General features: G+C 38.4%; 1 protein-coding gene across 2 annotated transcripts in view; it reads left to right on the top strand.

Annotated features, from left to right (window-relative positions):
- LOC119745520 (ubiquitin-conjugating enzyme E2 Z-like) overlaps positions 1-20,806 on the top strand; it is a 47,455-nt gene that overhangs the window by 11,194 nt on the left and 15,455 nt on the right. For both annotated transcript variants that reach the window (XM_038221908.1, XM_038221907.1), the window contains 3 exons: positions 4,154-4,341; positions 16,773-16,884; positions 17,895-18,010. In XM_038221908.1, the coding sequence (XP_038077836.1) occupies positions 4,154-4,341; positions 16,773-16,884; positions 17,895-18,010 (416 nt within the window). The remainder of the gene's footprint in view (positions 1-4,153; positions 4,342-16,772; positions 16,885-17,894; positions 18,011-20,806) is intronic.

Genomic DNA, 20,806 nt, shown 5'->3' with positions numbered 1-20,806 from the left:
ATATGGTGTAAAACTTGGAGCATTGATTTGCTTTAGTAGAAGTCTCTGTTGGTCACAAAACCAGTCTAGTAGGATGCTGGAGTGATACTTGACAGATTGTTGGAGAATGTAAACAAACTGGAAACACAGGACTGGCTTAATATTACAAACATGCAGAGCTCATAGCACAGTGCAACCCAGAGGGGCGCCACTTACGTATCATGATGATGTCATCGTTACATCACTTGAATTTTCATCTACAACACATCCCGGTTTAGGTACATACCAAGTTTCAACCCAATCAGACATGTAGTGATGGAGATATTTCAAAATATGTACCTGTATTGTGACATCAAGGGTCATGTGATGAGGTCATGACATCAATATTCGGCACACATCTTCAGATGCTGGTCTAAATTTGTGCCAAGTATAAAGTCAATCGAATTGATTTTAGCCCAAAGTGCCTTCCACGATGAAAACGTGTACATGTACAAATGCTATGGGGAATGGCTGAAAAAGAAGAAAGAAAAAAGAACTAGAGATACTATGTCTGTTTGCAACAGAACATAGGGCTTTTTTGCAGTTTTTGTCTTTATTTTGTATTGATGATGTCATGACACCTTTCTCACAATTTGCTAAACCTATGGCCAAACCTATTGTAAAAAAGAAATTAATTGAGTGGTTGGGCACAACCCGACCACTCTCTATTATTGTTACGATTAATCTTTTTTTTTTCTGTACAGCACGTTTCCGCGGGTTTTCTCCTAAACGGTTTATGATATGAACTTGTAACTTTCAATATATATCGACCCTCATCCTAAGTGGTGCATATTACTCTGACGTCATTATGACGTCATCGGGAGTCAAATTACAAGCGATTTTCGTTAAAAAAATGATGATCTTCTGTCACCTATAACTCTTGAACAAAATGATCAATCATGTTCCAACCTTGTAATCAGATTTTAAAATTAAACATTTTATGTCGTGTACGTGAACTACATGTATCTTGACCTTGTCTTGACCTTGTCTTGAAATTTAGGTGAATTAAAAATGTAGACATTAGCCTGAAATAAAAAAAAAAAGCACCGTTTCTTCCGAACGGTTTACGATATGATCATAAAACCTAGTGTGAACTTGTACCGTGTTACGCAGATGTAATAACGTCATCGGGTATCAAATAACAAGCAATTTGATGGCACGATTTGACAAAATAGTTTGCATTATATCTTTTGAACTAAATAGAGTATCGTGTTCATTTTTTTCGTGAGGTTGTAGACTATGCTGTGAGCAACATTTCTTATGCCCGGGCACAAAACTGCTTGACCTTCTCTTCCGGTGTTACCGGAAGTGCAATAGAAATGGAAGCATTTTACTACAGACAAATACATTATGGAAGTGTTAAATGAGGAATGCCAAACACAAAAACATAATTTTGACGTCATCCCACAAAAGGGCGCCCTCTAGCGGCACCTCAAAAACAGTTTAATCCTTTGAAATGTTAAAACTCTCAATCAAATTTTTATTAAATTGCCCCTATATATCGCATGAGCAACCACAAATGAATTTGCAAGGTTTCATAATCATGACGTCATCAGACCGGAAGTTACTGTGGGGAGAATTCAACAATGATCATTTTATTTTTAATTTAAATCCATCATTTGATCGCTGTCTCATGACTTTGTTTTTTGCCCCCAAAAATGACATTTGTTACACTTAATATTGGCCTTTTGCTTCTAAATACTGTGACGTCATCAAACCGGAAATTTGCTGTTATTATTACATACACTTAATTTTCATAAGTTTCCATGCGTTATTTTTACTTACATGTAATGATAAACAAGTATCCCCCTTTCCCTTTTTGACTGATGACGTCAGCAAACCGGAAATAGCTTGTACGTGTACCTAAATCTTTACTGAAATATATCCTAAAAGACGTATTCTTTTTTACAAAATAATTGGTAATGGAAATGTTAAAGTTCTTGATCCTTTTTTCTGACATAAACATATACATTTACTTAACTGGACAATGTCTAATGAAATTGTTTACCTGACCACTCTGCGTTTGTAACAACAAACGCGAACCTCTAGTTTAATGTGTTTTGTTTGTTCCTTAAAAGTTGGTATGGTTTCCCCAAACGATTCCATACGGCGACATCATCTTGATAGCACTTGTCAATACACATTTTTGCATTGTAGTCTTGTTTGTTTGTACCAAGATTGGAGTCAATCTGATCCTATGATCTGATGAAAGAAGTGTTAAATGTTGACATGCTGTGAATCCTCTTTTGGGCAATTCCACGGTTACTCACGTTACATTTTTGATGTACTTTTGAGTTTCCTTGGGCTGTAATTACCTTACTGAAAAGGTTTAATAACTGTTATCCCCATGGTAGATGGAGTAGACCCAGACCTACCTAAGCACCAAAGATGACATCCAGAAAATGTGTTACGTATGATAAACAAGACGCACAAAATCGGTTACTCCCGTTACATTTTTGTAAAAAAAATAAACTTTAACGAAAACAAAAGCTGTGTCAGCTGGTTGCCAAAACTGCCAATAAATGACCACAGACATCATGGTTTAGCCACTAGTAAGTATACAATGTAGAGGCAGTTTTGCAGACATGTTGATACCCAGCATCTGTGGTCATTGTTCCAAAAAGATGTATGTTGAGCTGTGAGCAAAGTGGGTGTAGCTGCATGTACACATGATAGGCAATCAGCTCTGGTTTTGATTAACAAAATCGTTTTTTGTGCCGATGCGCCTGGTTCTGGAAGGTTGCCGCTTTGGTCTAAATTGGTTTTGTTAGTTCTGCAGCCGATTTCACGCTGCGCAACATTTTCAGTTCTGACACATTTCACAAAAGTTTCATAGTATGGAAGTCAACTTCGTCATCACCAAATGAATTTTTATCGATCCTTGGCCTGCTGATCCAACTGCAGTCACCTTCAGAGATTGCTTCGTGGGTTGTTTTTTTTAATTTGTTTTTTTTTACCTCCAAAAATATTAAATCCAAAACATGTTCTCATTTATTCTTTACTTACTTGTATTTCTCATAGATAAACTGTTTGTTTTGAACCAGTTTAAAAGAGGTAATGTAGGTTTCATGAACCTATGTTAGTTCGATGGATGCATACACAAACCTTCACAATGCGTCTCTCACATCAGTTCTTGCTTTCTTAAGAAAAAGGCATTATTTTCACTTTTAAGTGGTTCCAGAAATTAACAATGATACATGCCCAGATATTTGAAATACATGTACGTGTGTGTGAATACAGAGGGGTGCATACCTATGTTCCCCAACCCTAACCCTAACCTTAACCCCTAACCTTAAGGATTTGGGGAACATAGGTATTGGGGAACATCAGTACAGTGTTCCTTCTTAACTCACCGATAACAGCTTTTGTATTTCCTATTTTCCTTGGTAAGCAAACAGCAAGTGATGTCAGTATTGTATCTCTTCTGTCAATCAACTGTAACTGATGACATAGCCTGCCCTGATTTTAAAAAAAATATTTAGAACATTTAAATTCAGCTATCTTCCTGCTGTTACTTTGTGCTAAATTCAGAAAGGCTACTTCAAAACTTTGCCTTGAATCATAGGCTACAGGTTATTATATTAGAATACATACATGGATGTTGTGGGTGTGCATGTTGTATGGCTTTGAGGCGAAGGAGGTTTCACATTGCAAATGTCCAGGTTAAACAGCTGGAGATCAAGGCTGATAAAACACCAATAAATCAAGTTGAACTAATTTTGTCTGGCATAAAGACTCTTCAAATATATATAAATTTAGTATACTACATGTACATTTAGAGATTTTTTTCTCTTCACTTTCAAATTTTCACAAACTAAATATCTGTGTAAGTTTAGATTTTACTCAAAAGCTTTTACTATTTTAACTTGGGAATCCTCTGAAGTTTTAAATGTGGGAGGAATTTCCATATGAAAATTCTGAGGAAATCCACTGAACCAAAACAGGGACTGAAAACCCAATCCACATACATGTATTGGCCGAGGCAGGAATCAAACCTGGGTCACCGCGGTGGAAGGCGAGGAAAGTACACCAACCTGACTCCTCTTTGTTTCATTATGTACTCTTGCATCTTTTTTTGCTTTCTCTATTATCCTAACAGATTGGATTACTATCTCTGTTATTATTTTTTTTCCAGGTACATGCCTTGATAACAGGTCCATTTGACACACCCTATGAAGGAGGTTTCTTCCATTTCTTGATCCGGTTCCCACCAGATTACCCAATAAGGCCACCGCGTGTTAAGCTGGTCACTACAGGAGAAGGAAAGGTCCGTTTTAATCCCAATTTGTATCGAAATGGCAAGGTCTGCTTAAGTATACTTGGGTAAGGTTCTTTTTCATGTAGTTCATTAAAACATTTTACTGCAATTTTTAAGCTCAAAGCCAGGTTTCTGAAATGTTAATTTGGATAGAAATCATTTAATGCTTATCTACCGGTAGTCAGGCACACTATCCAGTGCTGAATACCTGTAAAATGGAACAGTATTCTCATTAGAAATAGTATGGATCATTTTCATTTTATTTAACAAATACAACTAGAAATGTGTTTGTGGGCAAACGCTGAGCTTTTTCGACCGTTTTAGCAACAACTGCCATGAAGGAGTTTCATCCAAGTGGAATGTACATGTACATATGTATTCTTCTAAAAATCATTAGACTGTCTAGAAGTGAGTTTGGTGTTATAAATTAGCAAAATGTACATGATGTCGTATGAGTAATGATGACGTCATCGCGACATCTCTTGTTTAGAAACAATGCAAGTTAAGGGTCTGGGTAAGTCCCTACCTTGAAGTCGATCGGATCATATTTTATGTTATTTTTAGTAATTAGAAGAAAATACAAAAATTTTAAAAATTAATAAAAAATCAGATGATGACGTCATGATGACGTCACTTCAGATTTTGAATGCTTTTATCAATACCTACCTACCCACCAAGTTTCATAACGATTGGACATACCCTTATATGTGAATTTAAAAAATCACGTTTTTGATGACATCATGATGATGTCACACATTTTATGAAATTTTGTGCATCTATCTATGACCTAACAAACCTTTTACAAAAACATTTTTGAATTTACCACGTTCTGTTTATGAGATATCACTAAAAGGTCCAAAAATTGAATAATTCATATAAAATCACATGATGACGTCATCGTGACATCACTGCAATTTTTGTCTATAACACGTCCCGGAATACCTGCATACCGAGTTTGAAGCCCAACGGGCTTCTGGTTCTTTGGATAAAGGGCCTTAAAATATGCACTTTTAGGATGACGTCACGTGACACGTAATGGTCATGATGACGTCAGTAATGATTCTGCCTGAATCCTCAGATGGTGGTCTAAGTGTGTGCCAGGTTTGAAGTCGATCGGATTTGAAAAAAGTCCAAAAGTGCCCTGCAGAATGAAAATACGTGTTATCCTATGGAAAAAAAGTGGAAGAAAAAAAAAAGAGAAGAAACTAGATTTATGTTTGTGGACATACACAGGGCTATTTCGGTAACTTTTTAGTGACATATATGTGACATAGTTTCAAGTATAAGTTCCATCCAGGAAGGATGTGTAGTTATGTATATATTAAATGGTGACATATAAATATGTGATTACATTCTCATAGGGCTTTGAATTATGACGTCCCATGTCACGTGATGACGATGATGACATCACATCAAAAAGGAAAATAATTTGTTATTGTATTTTTATGTCATGTAAGGCTGATAGGACAACATGTGCGGTAGTGATCAGGACCAATACAGTTCTGTAGATATTGGCCTTCAAAATATGCACTTTTAATATGACGTCACATGTCACGTGATGACGTTATCGTGACGTCACTTCAATTTTCATCTATAACACATCCCGGTCTAGGTACGTACCAAGTTTCAACCCAATCGGACCTATAGTTCTGTAGATATAGGCCTTCAAAATATGCTCTTTCAATATGACGTCACATGTCACATGATTACGTCATCGTGACATTACTTAAATTGTCATCTATAACACATCCCGGTTTATGTACATACCAAGTTTCAACCCAATCAGACCTGTAGTTCTGTAGATATAGGCCTTCAAAATATGCTCTTTTAATATGACGTCACATGTCACGTGATGACGTCATCGTGACATCACTTCAATTTTCATCTGCAACACATCCCAGTCTAGGTACGTACCAAGTTTCAACCCAATCGGACCTTAGTTATGGAGATATAGGCCTTGAAAATATATATGTCAGATCTAGCAGAAAGCTGCTAGAAAATGGTCACCGCAGAAAAATCACATATAATGCAACGCAGGCGCGTACGCAGGGGGGGTGTTTTGGCTGTTAAACACCCCCCTTTGCCATGTAAAAATATGGAGGGAAAAGAGAGTTATGTGACCGAGCGCGGAACACTTACAAATTATGTGCATGTTCTCAACTTTAAGCTTTGAATACAGAAGACACTTTGTAAGAGCAAGAGTATATAGGCCTATATGTATTTGAAACAAATGAAACAAAATATCCCCTCATAATTTAAAAAACTTCTGCTAAAAAAACCAGGGGAAAGTGGCCAGGAAACGCCTCAGATTGCACCACAGAGCATCTACGATCCAAAATTTCCCGGGGCCCTTAAGCGGGCCCCGGACCCCACGCCGTAAGTGCTTCGCGCTCCGCGCTCGCATTGGTCCTCCGGCCAAATTAACGTTTTACTGTTTTGGATTTCCTCAAAAACAAAAACAGTAAACGAACCATTGACCGTTTTCTCGTTTTACAGTTTTGTAAAACGGTCAAACGGTATTACATGTAAGTCACACACAAAAATACTTTTTGTTGTTGTTTTTAATTGTAAAAAGCGTTAAACGGTTAGTTGCTTTATTTTTAGAGTGTTGTTTTACAAAATCATGACAATGACAAAACGGTCAATAGTCTTGCCGACCATTTTTTGATTTTAGGTTCGGCAATTAAGCAACGCACCGGAATGTTAATTAATGCGTCCTTGGGATCGAGTCATTGCCTGGGCCCCGCTCCTTACATTTCGTTCTCACGACAAAATTTGCGAATTGGCTATTGAAGGGCCGCGTCGACTTGAACCCCAGTTTCCTTCAAAATGTCTGCAACTTCATCAAACGTCTTATTACCATCCTGTTTCCATTGTGAAAAGTAATGTCCTCCCTTGAAGTTTTACAGCGCCATTTTGCTTGGAACTCTTTAAGCCCCACCAACTTGACTGAATCGCATGAGAAAGGGGTCAGGGTCCGCGCCAGGAATCACATCACGCATTAATTATGCCGAGGTAACACTTCTTCGTGTAAAACATGGTCCCCCTCTACCCCCTTGCCCACCGCCACAAAATGCACCACGGACTGTTAACCATGACACTGGAATGAAAAAAACAGTCTGTATTTGTGTAATCTGTAAAACAAAAATCATTGATCGTTATGCTATAATGAATTTTACTAAACTTATAAAACGGAGAAACCGTATTTATCTTAATACCGCTTGTCGTTTTATAACACTGTAAAACGACAAAACAGTCGATGATTCGTTTACTGTTTTTGTTTTTTAGGAAATCCAAAACGGTAAAACGAAATAACGGTATGTCTCGGGATTCAAATTCCCTCTATGCTATAATTTCACCCTAGCGGTGCCCCCACCATTTTGTACCTTCAGCAGCGAATGGCTCTACAAGTGGCATAAATCCCTTTCCAAAATAGAAAATTGTGAAAAAATACGGAGATGGAACATGGTTCTCAACTTTGAGTACGTAACAAACTTTAAAAACAACAAAAAAAAATAACAAATTTAAATGGAATTTTCGATGTTTAAAACGTTTTCTAAACGGTGGAAGTGGCCAGGAATCGCCTCAGATTGCACCACAGAGCATCTAAAATCCATTTTTTTCCCCGGGGCCCTTAAGCGGGCCCCGGACCCCACGCCGTAAGGGCTTCGCAGGTCCTGGACCCTTCATTACAATAATTCTAGGCCCCCGGCAAATGGTAGTCTGAATCCGCTCCTGTGACCAGAGCGCATATGTATCCTGTATCTGAAGTTTGGCCTTAGGGGTGGGGCGGTTTACACAAAGATTCCCAACGGATGAGAATCATGAGATCCAGGGGACGAAGCTGAGTGATTTTAGTCAATAACAAGAACAGATCCTAGCACTTCCGCAGCCCGTGTCACTTTTTTTCTTGAATTTCTTCTTTTTTTTTGGTTTAAATGCTGTTGAGGGAGGGGACTGCCCACATTGACCCCTTTACTCATATGTTCATCATACTCTAAAGACACAGAACATTTTTTTTCCCGATTTACTATGCTTTAGCTCAAAAAGATTACTGATGGTCGTGGGTTCCCGGCCCTTCGAGTTTAACCCATCCAAATATACCCTCTTTTATTTCTGGCGCCAACACAAACTCCTGACTTTTATTTTAGCGTAAAGTTTAGCCCACTGATACTATTTTTTATTTCTGGCGCCAACACAATTTACCATCTTCATTTCTAGCGTCATAAATGACGACATCCAATTTTGAAACACCCCCCTTGAAAAAATCCTGCGTACGCCACTGATGCAACGTAACTTGGCACGTGATGACGTCACGATGACGTCAATGTTCACAGCGATGTTCACTGTGTACGTGCACTGTATGTTTAGATTATGTTAAACACATTTGAAACCTCTCTGTTTTCATTTCACCACTAATCAGGAATATAGGGGAAAACTAACTTGACTTGAACTAATACCAGCGTGGCAGACAGGATAGATTTACACTACCTTTTTTTTCAAAGGCCTGCCACAACCAATATGTAAGGTGTAACCATCTTAGTTATGTATAAGGTCAAAGTAAACATTCATTATTTCAAGTTAAAAAACAATCCATGAAACTAGAGGATTCAGTGGCTGTATAGAGACAAAGTGAAATCAGCGTGACAGCCGGGACGGAAACTCCACTCCATATTTTGAAATTGACTTTCATTGGAAAAAGCTATCTGTTCCCCTGGGAAATGTAATGTTTTTTGTCTTTTAAATTTAATCACTTTCATGCCAATAATCAGTGAACACTTGACTTAGTAATTCAAAACATGGACCTGGAAACACCAGGCTCATTAATGTTGTGACAAACGGGATATTTATATGCTAAATAAATGTAGGCACAAATAAGAAAGACTAGTAGTACATGTATATTAAAAACCAGAAGAGTTTGCAAAAAATGTATGTTTAGTTTTTTTTTAACCTAGAAGTGATTGAAAAAATGTGACAGAGGGGACAAAGTTATAGCAAAGGGGTAAATTGTGACAGACGGGACAGATTTTGAGATAAAATATCAGATCAACTATACTATTACATCAAAGGATATTTTTATTTTACTTTCTAGGTGAGGTCACCTTGAAAGAAGATAGGAATTCAAGTTTGAACCAAAAACAAAAAAAATATGTTCATGTAAAAATTACACAACTTTTTCACGTTTTTTTTTTGACAACGTGATTTTTTTTTCAAAATAGTTCAGGACTGTTGTGTTTTATCTTTTGGTTGAAAATTATATAGTGGTGGATTAGGACAGAATTAGACTTCATCATCTTGGCCTGCACATCGTAGTCGATGATAGTATACAAATACATGTACAACATGGTTTGTGGGGAAATAGTGAAAACTAATGACCCCGAGGTGTTGGATGATTGGGACTAGCCAAGGGAGATTGTCCCAATCATCCAACACAGAGGGGTCATTTGTTTTCACTATTTCCCCGCAATAACATATGGTGTTTCATTGGTCCATTCCACCATGTTTTTGATCATGCAGTATTTGGATAAAGTGAAACATTAATTTAATTTAAGAAGACAAACAGAATGTAGTTAATGTTAAAAGTTAATGTTGTGTCATTTAATAACTTCAACATTTACACAAAACACTGGATTTATTTGTGTTAAATTTCACCCAGTTCCTCCTCATTTAAAATCGCAAAGCGAGCACCACCGGTCACCATTTTGATGTATGCCGTAATAGACAGCCACAACTGTCCTCACTGGTTCTGTGATCTCCACGATATGCACGTAAAGCGTATGCGTCGATGGTTAAGAGATAACACAGTACTGGAACAAATCTAAGGCTGCGACCCAGGTGTGTGATAGTACCTCCCTGGTTTTTGTGCGTCACGCGCACGTACAAAGACGCAGGGTGATAGTAAAAACTTTCACACGATTGAGTTGCTGGAATGGACCAATGAAATACCGTGGTTGCCTGATGAATATTTATGAGGTATAGTAATAGCGGTGACTGCTCTATGTTCCGACACCCCCATGTTCCGACAACCTAGATTGTGTTACTCCCGGTTAGGGTTAGGGTTAGGGTTAGGAATAGGAATATGTGCAGTCGGAACATAGGGGTGTCGGAACATAGAGGTGTAACCGTAATAGCCAGTGTTGTAGGTCTCGAGACCAGTCTCGAGACCACTTTTTGCTGATCTCGGTCTCGGGAGCTGCGGTCTTGGGCTTGGTCTCGGTCCCCTTTGGTCTCGATATTTTGGTTGGTCTCGGGTCGAGACCAGCCAAAATGTGGACATTTGAGTCGGGCACATAAAGCAAAGTAAGTACCAATTTATGCAATAAAGGCCAACCATTTTCGGGGATTGTGTAGTTTAGCCCACCCCTATGGGCGTTAACTTAAGTATTTCTTATTTCTGAAAATAAACGAGGTGCTCCAAATTAGTGACATTTTGACCTAAATCTTCTCTTTAATTTGGGATAGTATTTTGGAGAAAGATTACATTTCCTACCTGATTTTCCAGCAATGAATTCACACACTCTTACCAGTTACCACTCACTGTTGCCATGAGAATGTATGATGAGACCCCATTTTCTGGCTGCTCATTTGAAGTACCCCATTATTCCTCAAAAAGCAAAATCCCAGTCAAATAAAATAAAAATCCATATCTGGTTACCACCTCGCAACTTTTGGGTCTACAAGTCTACCGGTATTTTCCATGACGGAAATTTTAAAAAATAAATCAATTTTTTTTGCTTCAATTTTTTTTAAGTCAGGTTTTATAGGAGGCCAAATGTAAAATTAATGTTGCATTTAAATATCCGTCAGTAGTCATAGCTGAAACCAAGGGGTGGCTGTGGAGTTAAGGGTCCGAGTTTCTATAACAGATGAAACATCCACCTTTCACTTTTTACTTTTGTCAAGTTTCAACATTGCAAAAAATAAGTGAAAATTTTCGTACTCCTAATTTAGACTTTCTTCATCAGATTTACACTTTATATTTTTAAAAAGTGGCAAGGAAATATGGAGTTATTTCCAATTTTTTTAATTGCTTGTGACAATAACAGATTCTGTTGCCATGTTGTAATTTAAGGTATGAAGCAAACATGAAGAGCACTCGCATGACACAAGCAGGTACAAGAGATTCCTAGCTTTCAATCACTTCCTTCACATCAACGTCAGCATCTCAAGGACAGACTGTTCAGCTGTAATTATGTGTCTTGGTTTTTATTTAGATTATTGATATTCATTATCCGCGGTCCCGATCTCGGTCTCGGACCATATCGGTCTCGGACCATATTGGTCTCAGTCTCGGTCCGCCTTGAAGGAGCTAGTCTCGGTCTCGGTCTCGAAACTTCAGGTCTTGGTCTCGGTCTTGGACTATCCGGTCTCGACTACAACACTGGTAATAACACATAACGCCTCAGGAGAATTGCAAAATGAAGTCTTAAAGACTTGTACTGGAAGATTTTTGCTTCTCGGCAGATTCATGTGAGCCACTGTGTAATCTATCGCGCCACAGCAAGTGTTCTTGTGTTATTTCTTCCCATGATGAGAGAGGGATGGCGAACGCAGTGAGGCCGGGTTTTATAACGTCCTTACACCGCAGCCATGGGCAACAAGGTGGACGGGGGGAATCTGCTAGCTCGCTGTAGAAGATGTTTTTCGGGAGCCTATCTACAAACATGGCCAGTCCAACGGAGGCAATGAGCTCTAAGCATGGTATCCATTAGCTTCCCAGGATATGCCTAGGATTGACCGGAGATATCAAAAGTGGAAAGCAATCAGGGGGCGTTCATGACGACAATATGTTACCCATGTCTCGCTGCAGTAGAGAAGGATGCTGAGAACGCATGATGTGTAAACACGGATCTTGAGGTTTACACTCTGATTTCTGTTGTTCCACACTCTCTTACGAAGGTTGCCAAAAGTTGTTGAGGCTTTACCAATGCGACAGCTTATCTCAGCATCCAATGAGCTGTTGGTGGTGACTGTTGCTCCTAAGTATGTGAAGTTCTTGACCACCCCAAGAGTAGAGCCATTTAACATAATATTTAGTGGATTGGCTTTGCCTTGAGGGAGGACAACAATCTTGCCAAGGTTGATCTTGAGGCATCACAAGCTCTGGCAAAGGAGTTGCAAGAGGATTGCAGACCAAAGTCTGTGTGCGAGACAATAGCAGCATCATCTGCATAGAGAAGCTCATGGACTCTGATGTGATTTACCTTCGACATGGCACGAAGACGAGTGAGGTTAAACAGCTTGCCTGAGCTTCTAGTGTGCAGGAGAATTCCAGATGGCCCGGGGTAAGCACGCACAAAAATACTGACACAAAGATGCCAAAGAGAGTTGGAGCAAGAACACACCCCTGTTTAACGCCAGTGATGATAGGTCTCTTGTCTAACCAGCTACCATTGTGTTGTGTAGTTGCGTTCATGTCTTGATGAAAAGCAGTTAAAATTGTGAGAAGATTGTCCAGACAGCCAAATCTTTGAAGACTTGCATTAAGCCCAGTCGTACTCACGCTGTCAAAGGCCTTTGACAGGTCAACAAAGACCACATACAGGGGACGCCGTTGCTCAGTACATTTCTCCTGTAGCTGCTTAAGGGTGAACACCATATCAACTGTTGAACGAAAACCACACTGGCTTTCTGGCAGAACACGGTAAGCCAGAGTCTGTAGGCGTGGAAAGAGTACCTTTGCAAACACCTTCCCTGCAAAGCTCAGAAGTGAGATTCCTCTGTAGTTGTTGCATTCTTGATGACTCCCTTTGTTCTTATAGAGCGTGATGATATTTGCATTTTTAAGTACACTTGGAATGCAATGCTTCTCCCAACACAGATAAATGATACTGTGAAGCTCTGATGTCAGCACATCCCCACCTGACTTAAAGACCTTAGGGGTAAGCCGTCAGCACCTAGTGACTTGTTGTTGTGAAGGGTGCTCATAGCTTTCTTTCAGCTTTTTCTTTCATGCATATTATACAAATGTACCTGCTGTCCAAGTCATGAAGAACTTTGAGGGATGGTAATGACTCCAGAACTTCTTGTGTCACAACAGCATCACGAGAGTAGGTAGAACAATAATGTTCTGTCCATCTTTCTAGTTGATTGCTGGGATCAGTGATAAGTACACCATCTGTTGACAGAAGTTGGGCCGATTTTCAGGAGTGGGGCCAATGGCTTCCCTTATCCCACTGTGCAGGCCTCGGAGATCACCAGTATCTGCACATGACTGGATGCGGTCACTAAGCTTTGACCAGTAGCGACGAAGTGGTACACGATTGAGGCATTGAACATTGTGTTCACCAAAGGCTGAGATGGAACATTTCATAACATTTCTGTAGCTGCCTGTAAATGATGTTGATTTAGATGTTGATGTTTTGCTGAACTGACCACCAAGCAATTCCGGGAATTTCTCCACACATTTACTGTCTTTGGTGTTAGAGACATCAATGGCTGGTGTAGGCTTTTATTTGTCTGTGTGATACTTCTTGGTGCTGATTTTCAATCTACAGCGCACTAAGGCATGATCGTATTACAGTCAGCTGAATGGAGACTGCGGCAATGAATAACGTCTCGAAGTTGCTTCCTCCACACAATCTCGTGTTAATGCTGATGCTGTTTTCGTGAGCGGGGGTGCATCCATGTTGTTTTGGAGGCATATGAACCAGCAAAGAAGGTGTTACAGATGCATAGGTTGTATAACTTGTATGTTGCACGAAGTTTGAGTAGTCGCTGACCGTTTTCATTCATGCTGCCAATGTCGTGTTTGCTGATAACATTACTCCAGGAGTTCAAGTCACAGCCAATGCGTGCGTTGAAGTCTCCTGCTAGGTATCTGCTAGGTATCTATCAAGTGCCCATCTCAGGACCTCGATACATCCTGTTTTAAGGTGCCAGACACTCCCCATTCACACCTCTGCCATAGGTTTTTAACAGGGATTGGTGTGAGACGCCAAGCAGTAGGAGTTTGGTTAGGAGAGGCTAATTGAGATGCAGGCTGAATGGGATATTTGGTGGATAGAGAGTGGCTCAATTCTCCCTACCATCCTTGCCATCCTAACCCTTTGATCCCCAATAGACAACCAATAATCAAATCTTTGAGAACTGTAACAGAGGGGAACTCAAATTTCCATCACAAAATATGGGAAACTTCAAGCCTTGATAAAAATAAATCCAAGTGCAGTAGAAGAAAAACAAAAACTGTTTCTAAAACCTTGGTTTGTCTACTTTCCAAGGAAAAATGATTGACGAGTAGAAAATGTTCCGGTACTTTGAAAATTCATGAGTTCGCAACTCTTATCCAGTAAAATTCCCAGCTTGGTAAAATATGTAGCCTTTGTTTTTGTTAAGATTTTTTTAAGATTTTGTTTTAGCTTTTCCCCAATTTGCGGAAAAGCCTTAGTTTTTGTTAAGATTTTCCTTTTTTTACTTGTTTTTTTTTCTTTTTGTTCTCTCCGAAATGCCATAGACTGTACATGTTTTATTCAGCCAAACACTTTTGGCATAAAGCAAAGTCCTATTCCCATAAAACTTAACCCATGTGTGAACTTTGGAACCCATGTGTGGACTTCGGGGCCCATAGTGAACTTGTTCCCCAAAGAGTGATGTCATCCTTAACATGTATATCTAAAGTCCTATATCTAGATAACTGTAGGTATGTAGGTAGTCTGAAATTGAGGTGACATCATGATGACATCATCAAAAATGCATTTTTTTAACCACGTATAAGGCTAAGTCCGATCATCTTGAAACTTTGTGGGTAAGTAGATACTGTTAAGAGTATACAAAACCCAAAGTGACGGCATCACCCGATTAATTTTAAAATTTTTACATTTCTTCTAAAAGCACAATATGACATAACATGCAACCTGATACACTTCAAACTAGGCACAGCCAAAGACCCCAAAATTAAGTTGGCCCTCGACAGGTGATGTCATCATGACGTCATAAATGGTCATGTGACATAATCTTAAAGGTGTATATTATATTATTTTATATCCAGAGAACTATACGTCGGATTGGGTTGGAACTTGGTATGTACATTGATGAGGATATGTTACAGACAATAATTTGAGTGACGTTCTGATGGCGAACTACAAGAACAGCTAGCTTAATAAGTCGTGGAATAATATTCTTGCATATCATTTCCCTGACTGCATATGCATAAAAACAAAACATTTGTAAACAATTACTTACCTGATTTGTTATTAATTTTTTTTTACTTTTAAGTTTTCTTCTACAAGCAAAAGTTGACATAAAATGCAATCAGATTGACTTCAAACCAGGATCAGACAAAGATCCCAAGGTTAAGTTGGCCCTAAACAAAGAATGTCATGACATCACCTTAAAGATTTTGTATCGAGAGAAATGTAAGTTCAGTTGGGTTGGAATTTGGTATGTACAGGGCGTCCTGAAAAAAAATGGTGCATGTAAATCCCTCCATTTTTGCTAATTTACAACCTGCGGATGTTTACATCATCTTCAAGGTAATAGATTTAGCTTGAGAATACCGTTTGTTTCATTGAGATTGCTCTTGTAAATCCAAAGATATGTTTGAATAACGGCAAAGCCTAGAAACCCATTTTGTGCCACTTTCTGTGAAGCAGTTAAAATCACTATAGGCCTTGTCCTAGTCTAAAACCAAATGACTTTACTGTTGGTGATTTTTAACATTTTTAAGCAGAGTGTGCAATATTTATTTATATTTAATTGAACTCTTTCATTGAAGTTTTAAAAAAGTGAACCTATCTGTAGTGTACTATTAAATTGTTTCAACATAAGAACCCTACATTATCCTGTGAATGGAATGTTTGTCTTACACCCATAGGGATAATCTTATCAAAAGAGCCATACTGGCATTGTCTGATCTTTAAAGCACTTTCTTCCTAAAAGTGGCACAGAATGGTTTTTTTTGGCTTTGCGGTTATTCAAACATATCTCTGGATTTACAAAAGCAATCTTAATTAAACAAAAGGTATTCTCAAGCTAAATCTGTAACCTTGAAGATCGTGTAAACATTTGCAGTAACTTCCAGTTGTAAATTGGCGAAAATGGCGGGGTTTACATGCACCATTATTTTCAGGACACCCTGTACATAAAGAGGGGCGTGTTACAGACAAAATTGGGGTGACGTTGTGATGAAATCATAGTGGGACACGAGACATTATCTTAAAGATGCCTATTTTAAATTCCTATACCTGGAAAACTTAGCCGTGGAAATTGTTCTTGCATATAATTTACCTGACTGCATAGGGATGAAAACGAAACATAAACTGCCCTACATGTATGTTCTTTTCCTCGAACAGACCTAGACCTACTTTTTTGTTAAAGTGAATATACATTGTGTAAAATCCTTAGTCCTGAGAGAATTGTGCAATTTGATTTGCTAAATATAAAATTTGAATGTACATGTACATTGTACATACATGTAAAACCATTGCGGTTAGGTCCAGCCGAGTTTGACTAATTGCAGTTAGCTGTATTGTTGATGTTATATCATTTGTTGTTACAGAACTTGGACAGGTCCAGCCTGGAGTCCTGCCCAGTCTCTGTCCAGCGTGTTAATCTCCATTCAGTCACTCATGAATGAGAATCCCTACCACAATGAACCTGGTTTTGAGCAGGTAAGCCATCACTTGAAAACTCACATTTTTGTAAGACAATTATTATACTGTACATGCAGTTACGTCCTTGGGTCAGGCAGTCTCCAGATGACAGGCAGAGCATACTGTCTGAAACATTGAGGAAACGTCGAGTTTTCCCCTGTTCTTTTCAGAACCTTGCAAACTTACAAAAGAGATAAATTTGTCACATGGTGCTGACATAAATCTTATCTTATTGCTACCTTCGCCATGCAAATCTTCAAATCTTTCAAGATGACCTATTAGCATTTATGAGGCAAACTGCAAGGTGTCCCAAAAAATGATGATGTTGATTGTCGTGGCATACACGGCAACGATCTGGCCGACAGCAAGGTAGCAATTTGGATTTTTTTCTCATTACAGGTTCCGATGTCATGGGAGAGCTTGCAAGTAATAACAATCATCAATAATTGTTGATAATAGTTGAAAGAAAATCTTATTCACTTTTACATGTCTTCACAGTGAAAGTTGCATGTTTTGTATAACATGGGACCGATGACCTTCCTAAGATGGCATTGCAGTTGCCTACCACAGCAATTTTTTTTTCTTCTATTTTTGGGCGTTCAAAACCCTCTGAAAAAGCTTTTACTTTGAGTTGCCTTTATGGACTACCAGTTTCATCCTGCAATTGACTGTTCCCTGTCCCTACTTTATCAATACTGATTTGGGGCAGGAACCACTGTATCCTGCAAGTATTGGATTGTCGGACCACAAATAATTTTGAATTTAAATTAATTATTCCTTCCATGGCCAACTTTTTTTATTCAATGTCTCATTTAAAAGGGAGTAACATTTGTATAGCTAGAAAACTAAGAATTTAAAAAACAAATCTAGTATTCAGGATGCAACTCTAAAATAAATGTAGCACAGACAGTACATCTTGAACATTTGAATACGTGTAAGGCTTCTGCTTTATACATAAAAGTTTTACAGAAAAACAAATTACTTGCATTGTGGTGTTTGTATTTTTTGTGTTTTTTCGTGTGTGATAGGAACGACAGCCAGGTGACTGTGAGCGTTACAATGACTGTATTCGCCATGAAACCATTAGAGTAGCTGTTTGTGACATGTTAGAAAGTGAAAATCCATCTATGCCAAAAACACTCAGGTTAGTACTTGCTACACTCAAATATTACCACTTGGAGAATATTCACAACACACTGATCATTTTTTGATTTTGCCATGACATACATACATTGTCTTCACGCCCAGGTTGGTATGTTTCAGTGCAATAAGCGAGTTTGGTATACCAACTGTGCATGTGCACATCAAGATTTGTAAATTTTTCTTTCGGGATAAAAATGCATCGTGTGCATGCAAAAGCATATAGTTGAGTATGTATGGGGGACCGTGCACACCCCCCCCCCCCCCCCAACTAACTTTCACCAATTGTTTTGGGTGTCTTTTAGGGTCCTGAATCACATTTTTGATGTTAACAGTAAAAAAAAATCCGATGCGAAGAAGATATCCAAGATGGCGGCCAATATGGCCGCCAAAATTGGTAAAAACTGGAAAAAGGACATATATTAGCCAAATAATGTGCTAAAAGCATAAATAAAATGGTAAGTTATATGTTTTAAACCCTCAAAAATTCATTTCTGGTATCCTTTTTTTGCTATTATGCTTCAAATTCAAGATGGCGGCTAAGATGGTAAACAAAATTTTAAAAAAGTCATATATTAGCCAAATAGTGTGATAAAAGAGTCAATAAAATTGTTAGTTATGTTTTTACCCTTGCAAAATCATTTCTGGTATCCCATTTTTTGCTAACATGCTTCAAGTTTAAGATGGCGGCCAGGATGGCTGCAAATATGGCCTCCAAAAGCAGTCAAATGTGAGAAAAATATATATATTAGCCAAATAATATGATAATTGCATACATTTAAATATTAGATACATGCTCTTAACCCTTACAAATTCATTTCAAGCATTTTTTTTCGTTTTGCTACCATGAACCAAATTCAAGATGGCTACCAATATGACTGCCAAAAATTGTCAAATTAGAGAATAGCCATATATTGGCCATAGATGTAAATGATATATATCAGTGAAAGTTGAGATGATGTACTTGAGACTGCACTGCATATCTGGATTTGTCTTACTTGCAAACATGTTCCAAATTGAAGATGGTGGTCTAAGTGACCGTAGTAAGGCCGGGCTTTCATCAACGGCCGGTTTAAGTATAGGCCAGACGGTAACTTGGCCGGTTAGTTTAATCTTCTTCAAACTGGTCAAGCAACCGGCCAGAGTCTGGCTGAGGCACCCACTAACTAGGGGATGTATTGTGTTCATGCCTGATAATTGCAGGTACGTCCCAGCAACGAGGGGTATTTAATCCGCTTAATCCTCCATGGTCAACAAAAGCCCTTAAGTGTGTGACTGCTATAGAGATTAACTGGCCACTGGCCACTTTCCTCGGGAGTCAATTAATTACGGGCAAATGGTTATGATAAATAATTAGGGGTTACTTTCTGCTTCTTCTTTTGGTAAATTTTACTTTCATAGAAACCAAACTGCTAGGTAATACGCTAAAACAAAATGTAATGAATAAGTATATGCCAGCCATCCATCTATGGAAAGATAGAGTCTGGAAACTTGTTTACACCATGTTTACACAATAGGCACTAATCCGCTTAGAACTCTTTGTTAACTTTGGAGGCTGACAGGCTGCATACCAGAAGGTTGTTCGTTGGGTGACTGAGGGGCAAAAATACCGGCTGAGGCTCAAAGGGCTGGTACAGGGCAGCGCAGTGGAGGAGATCAGTTCATGGAGGTAGAATTAGATGTCCAGGAAATTCTACCTCCTAGAGAGCACATGGCTACATTATTTGGATCATAGGGCCTATATGACGTTTTTCTATTATTTTATAATGGCCACCATATTGGCCGCCATTTTGAATTTGAAGCATTATAGCAACAACAAAAAAAGATACCAAAAATGAATTTGCAAGGGTAAAAACATATAACAAACATTTTTATTGATGCTTGTATCACATTAGGCCAAACAAAAAAATAGTTCTGCTTCCAATAACATGGCATTCGAAAATAGGGTAGGTAGGTAGGGATTTTTTTTTTTTGGCCAAATTTTTTTGTGTACGATCATATGGAGGCGTCTGCATGTAGTCAAGGGAAAAGGTATAAAGTGATGGTTTTGGGTGTTTTTTTTCTTCTCATTTTGCCAATAAGAAAATTAGGGTAAGGGCTGTCAAAATAGGGTAGGTAGGGAAACTGGAAGCAGAACTATTATTCTTTTGGCCTTATTTGGCTGATATATGCCTTTTTTTTGATTTTTTACCAATAAGGCGGCCATATTGTTCGCCATATTGGCCACCATTTTGAATTTGAAACATGATAGCAAGAAATAGATACCAGAAATGAATTTACAAGGGTAAAAAACATATAACTAACAATTTTATTGATGCTTTTATCTCATTTTATGGCTAATATATGACTTTTTTTAAACTTTTGTTTACTTTTTTGGCGGCCATATTGGCCACCATCCTGGCCATCATCATGAATTGGAAGCATGATAGCAAAAAAGAGATACCTGAAATGAATTTGAGAGGGTCAAAATCATATTTTACCATTTTATTTATGATTTTATCATACTATTAGGCTGATATGTGACTTTTTCCATTTTTTACCAATATGGCAGCCAAATTTGCCGCCATCTTGAATTTGAAGCATAATAGCAAAAAAATATACCAAAAATGAATTTTTGAGGGTTTAAAACATATAACTAACCATTTTATGTATGTTTTTAGCACATTATTTGGCTGATATATGTCTTTTTTCCAGTTTTTACCGATTTTTTTTTTGGGGGGGGGGGTGCACGGGGGGTCCCCCATACATACTCCCCTAATAGCAGGTATCATGAAAATTGAAGAGATGATTGTGTTCTGAA

The sequence above is a fragment of the Patiria miniata genome, unplaced genomic scaffold (genome assembly GCF_015706575.1).
Source record: "Patiria miniata isolate m_02_andy unplaced genomic scaffold, ASM1570657v1 HiC_scaffold_7, whole genome shotgun sequence".
NCBI classification, from domain to species: Eukaryota; Metazoa; Echinodermata; class Asteroidea; order Valvatida; family Asterinidae; genus Patiria; species Patiria miniata.
The sequence above is the reverse complement of the archived record's forward strand: the minus strand, read 5'-3'. Positions and strand labels throughout refer to the sequence as shown.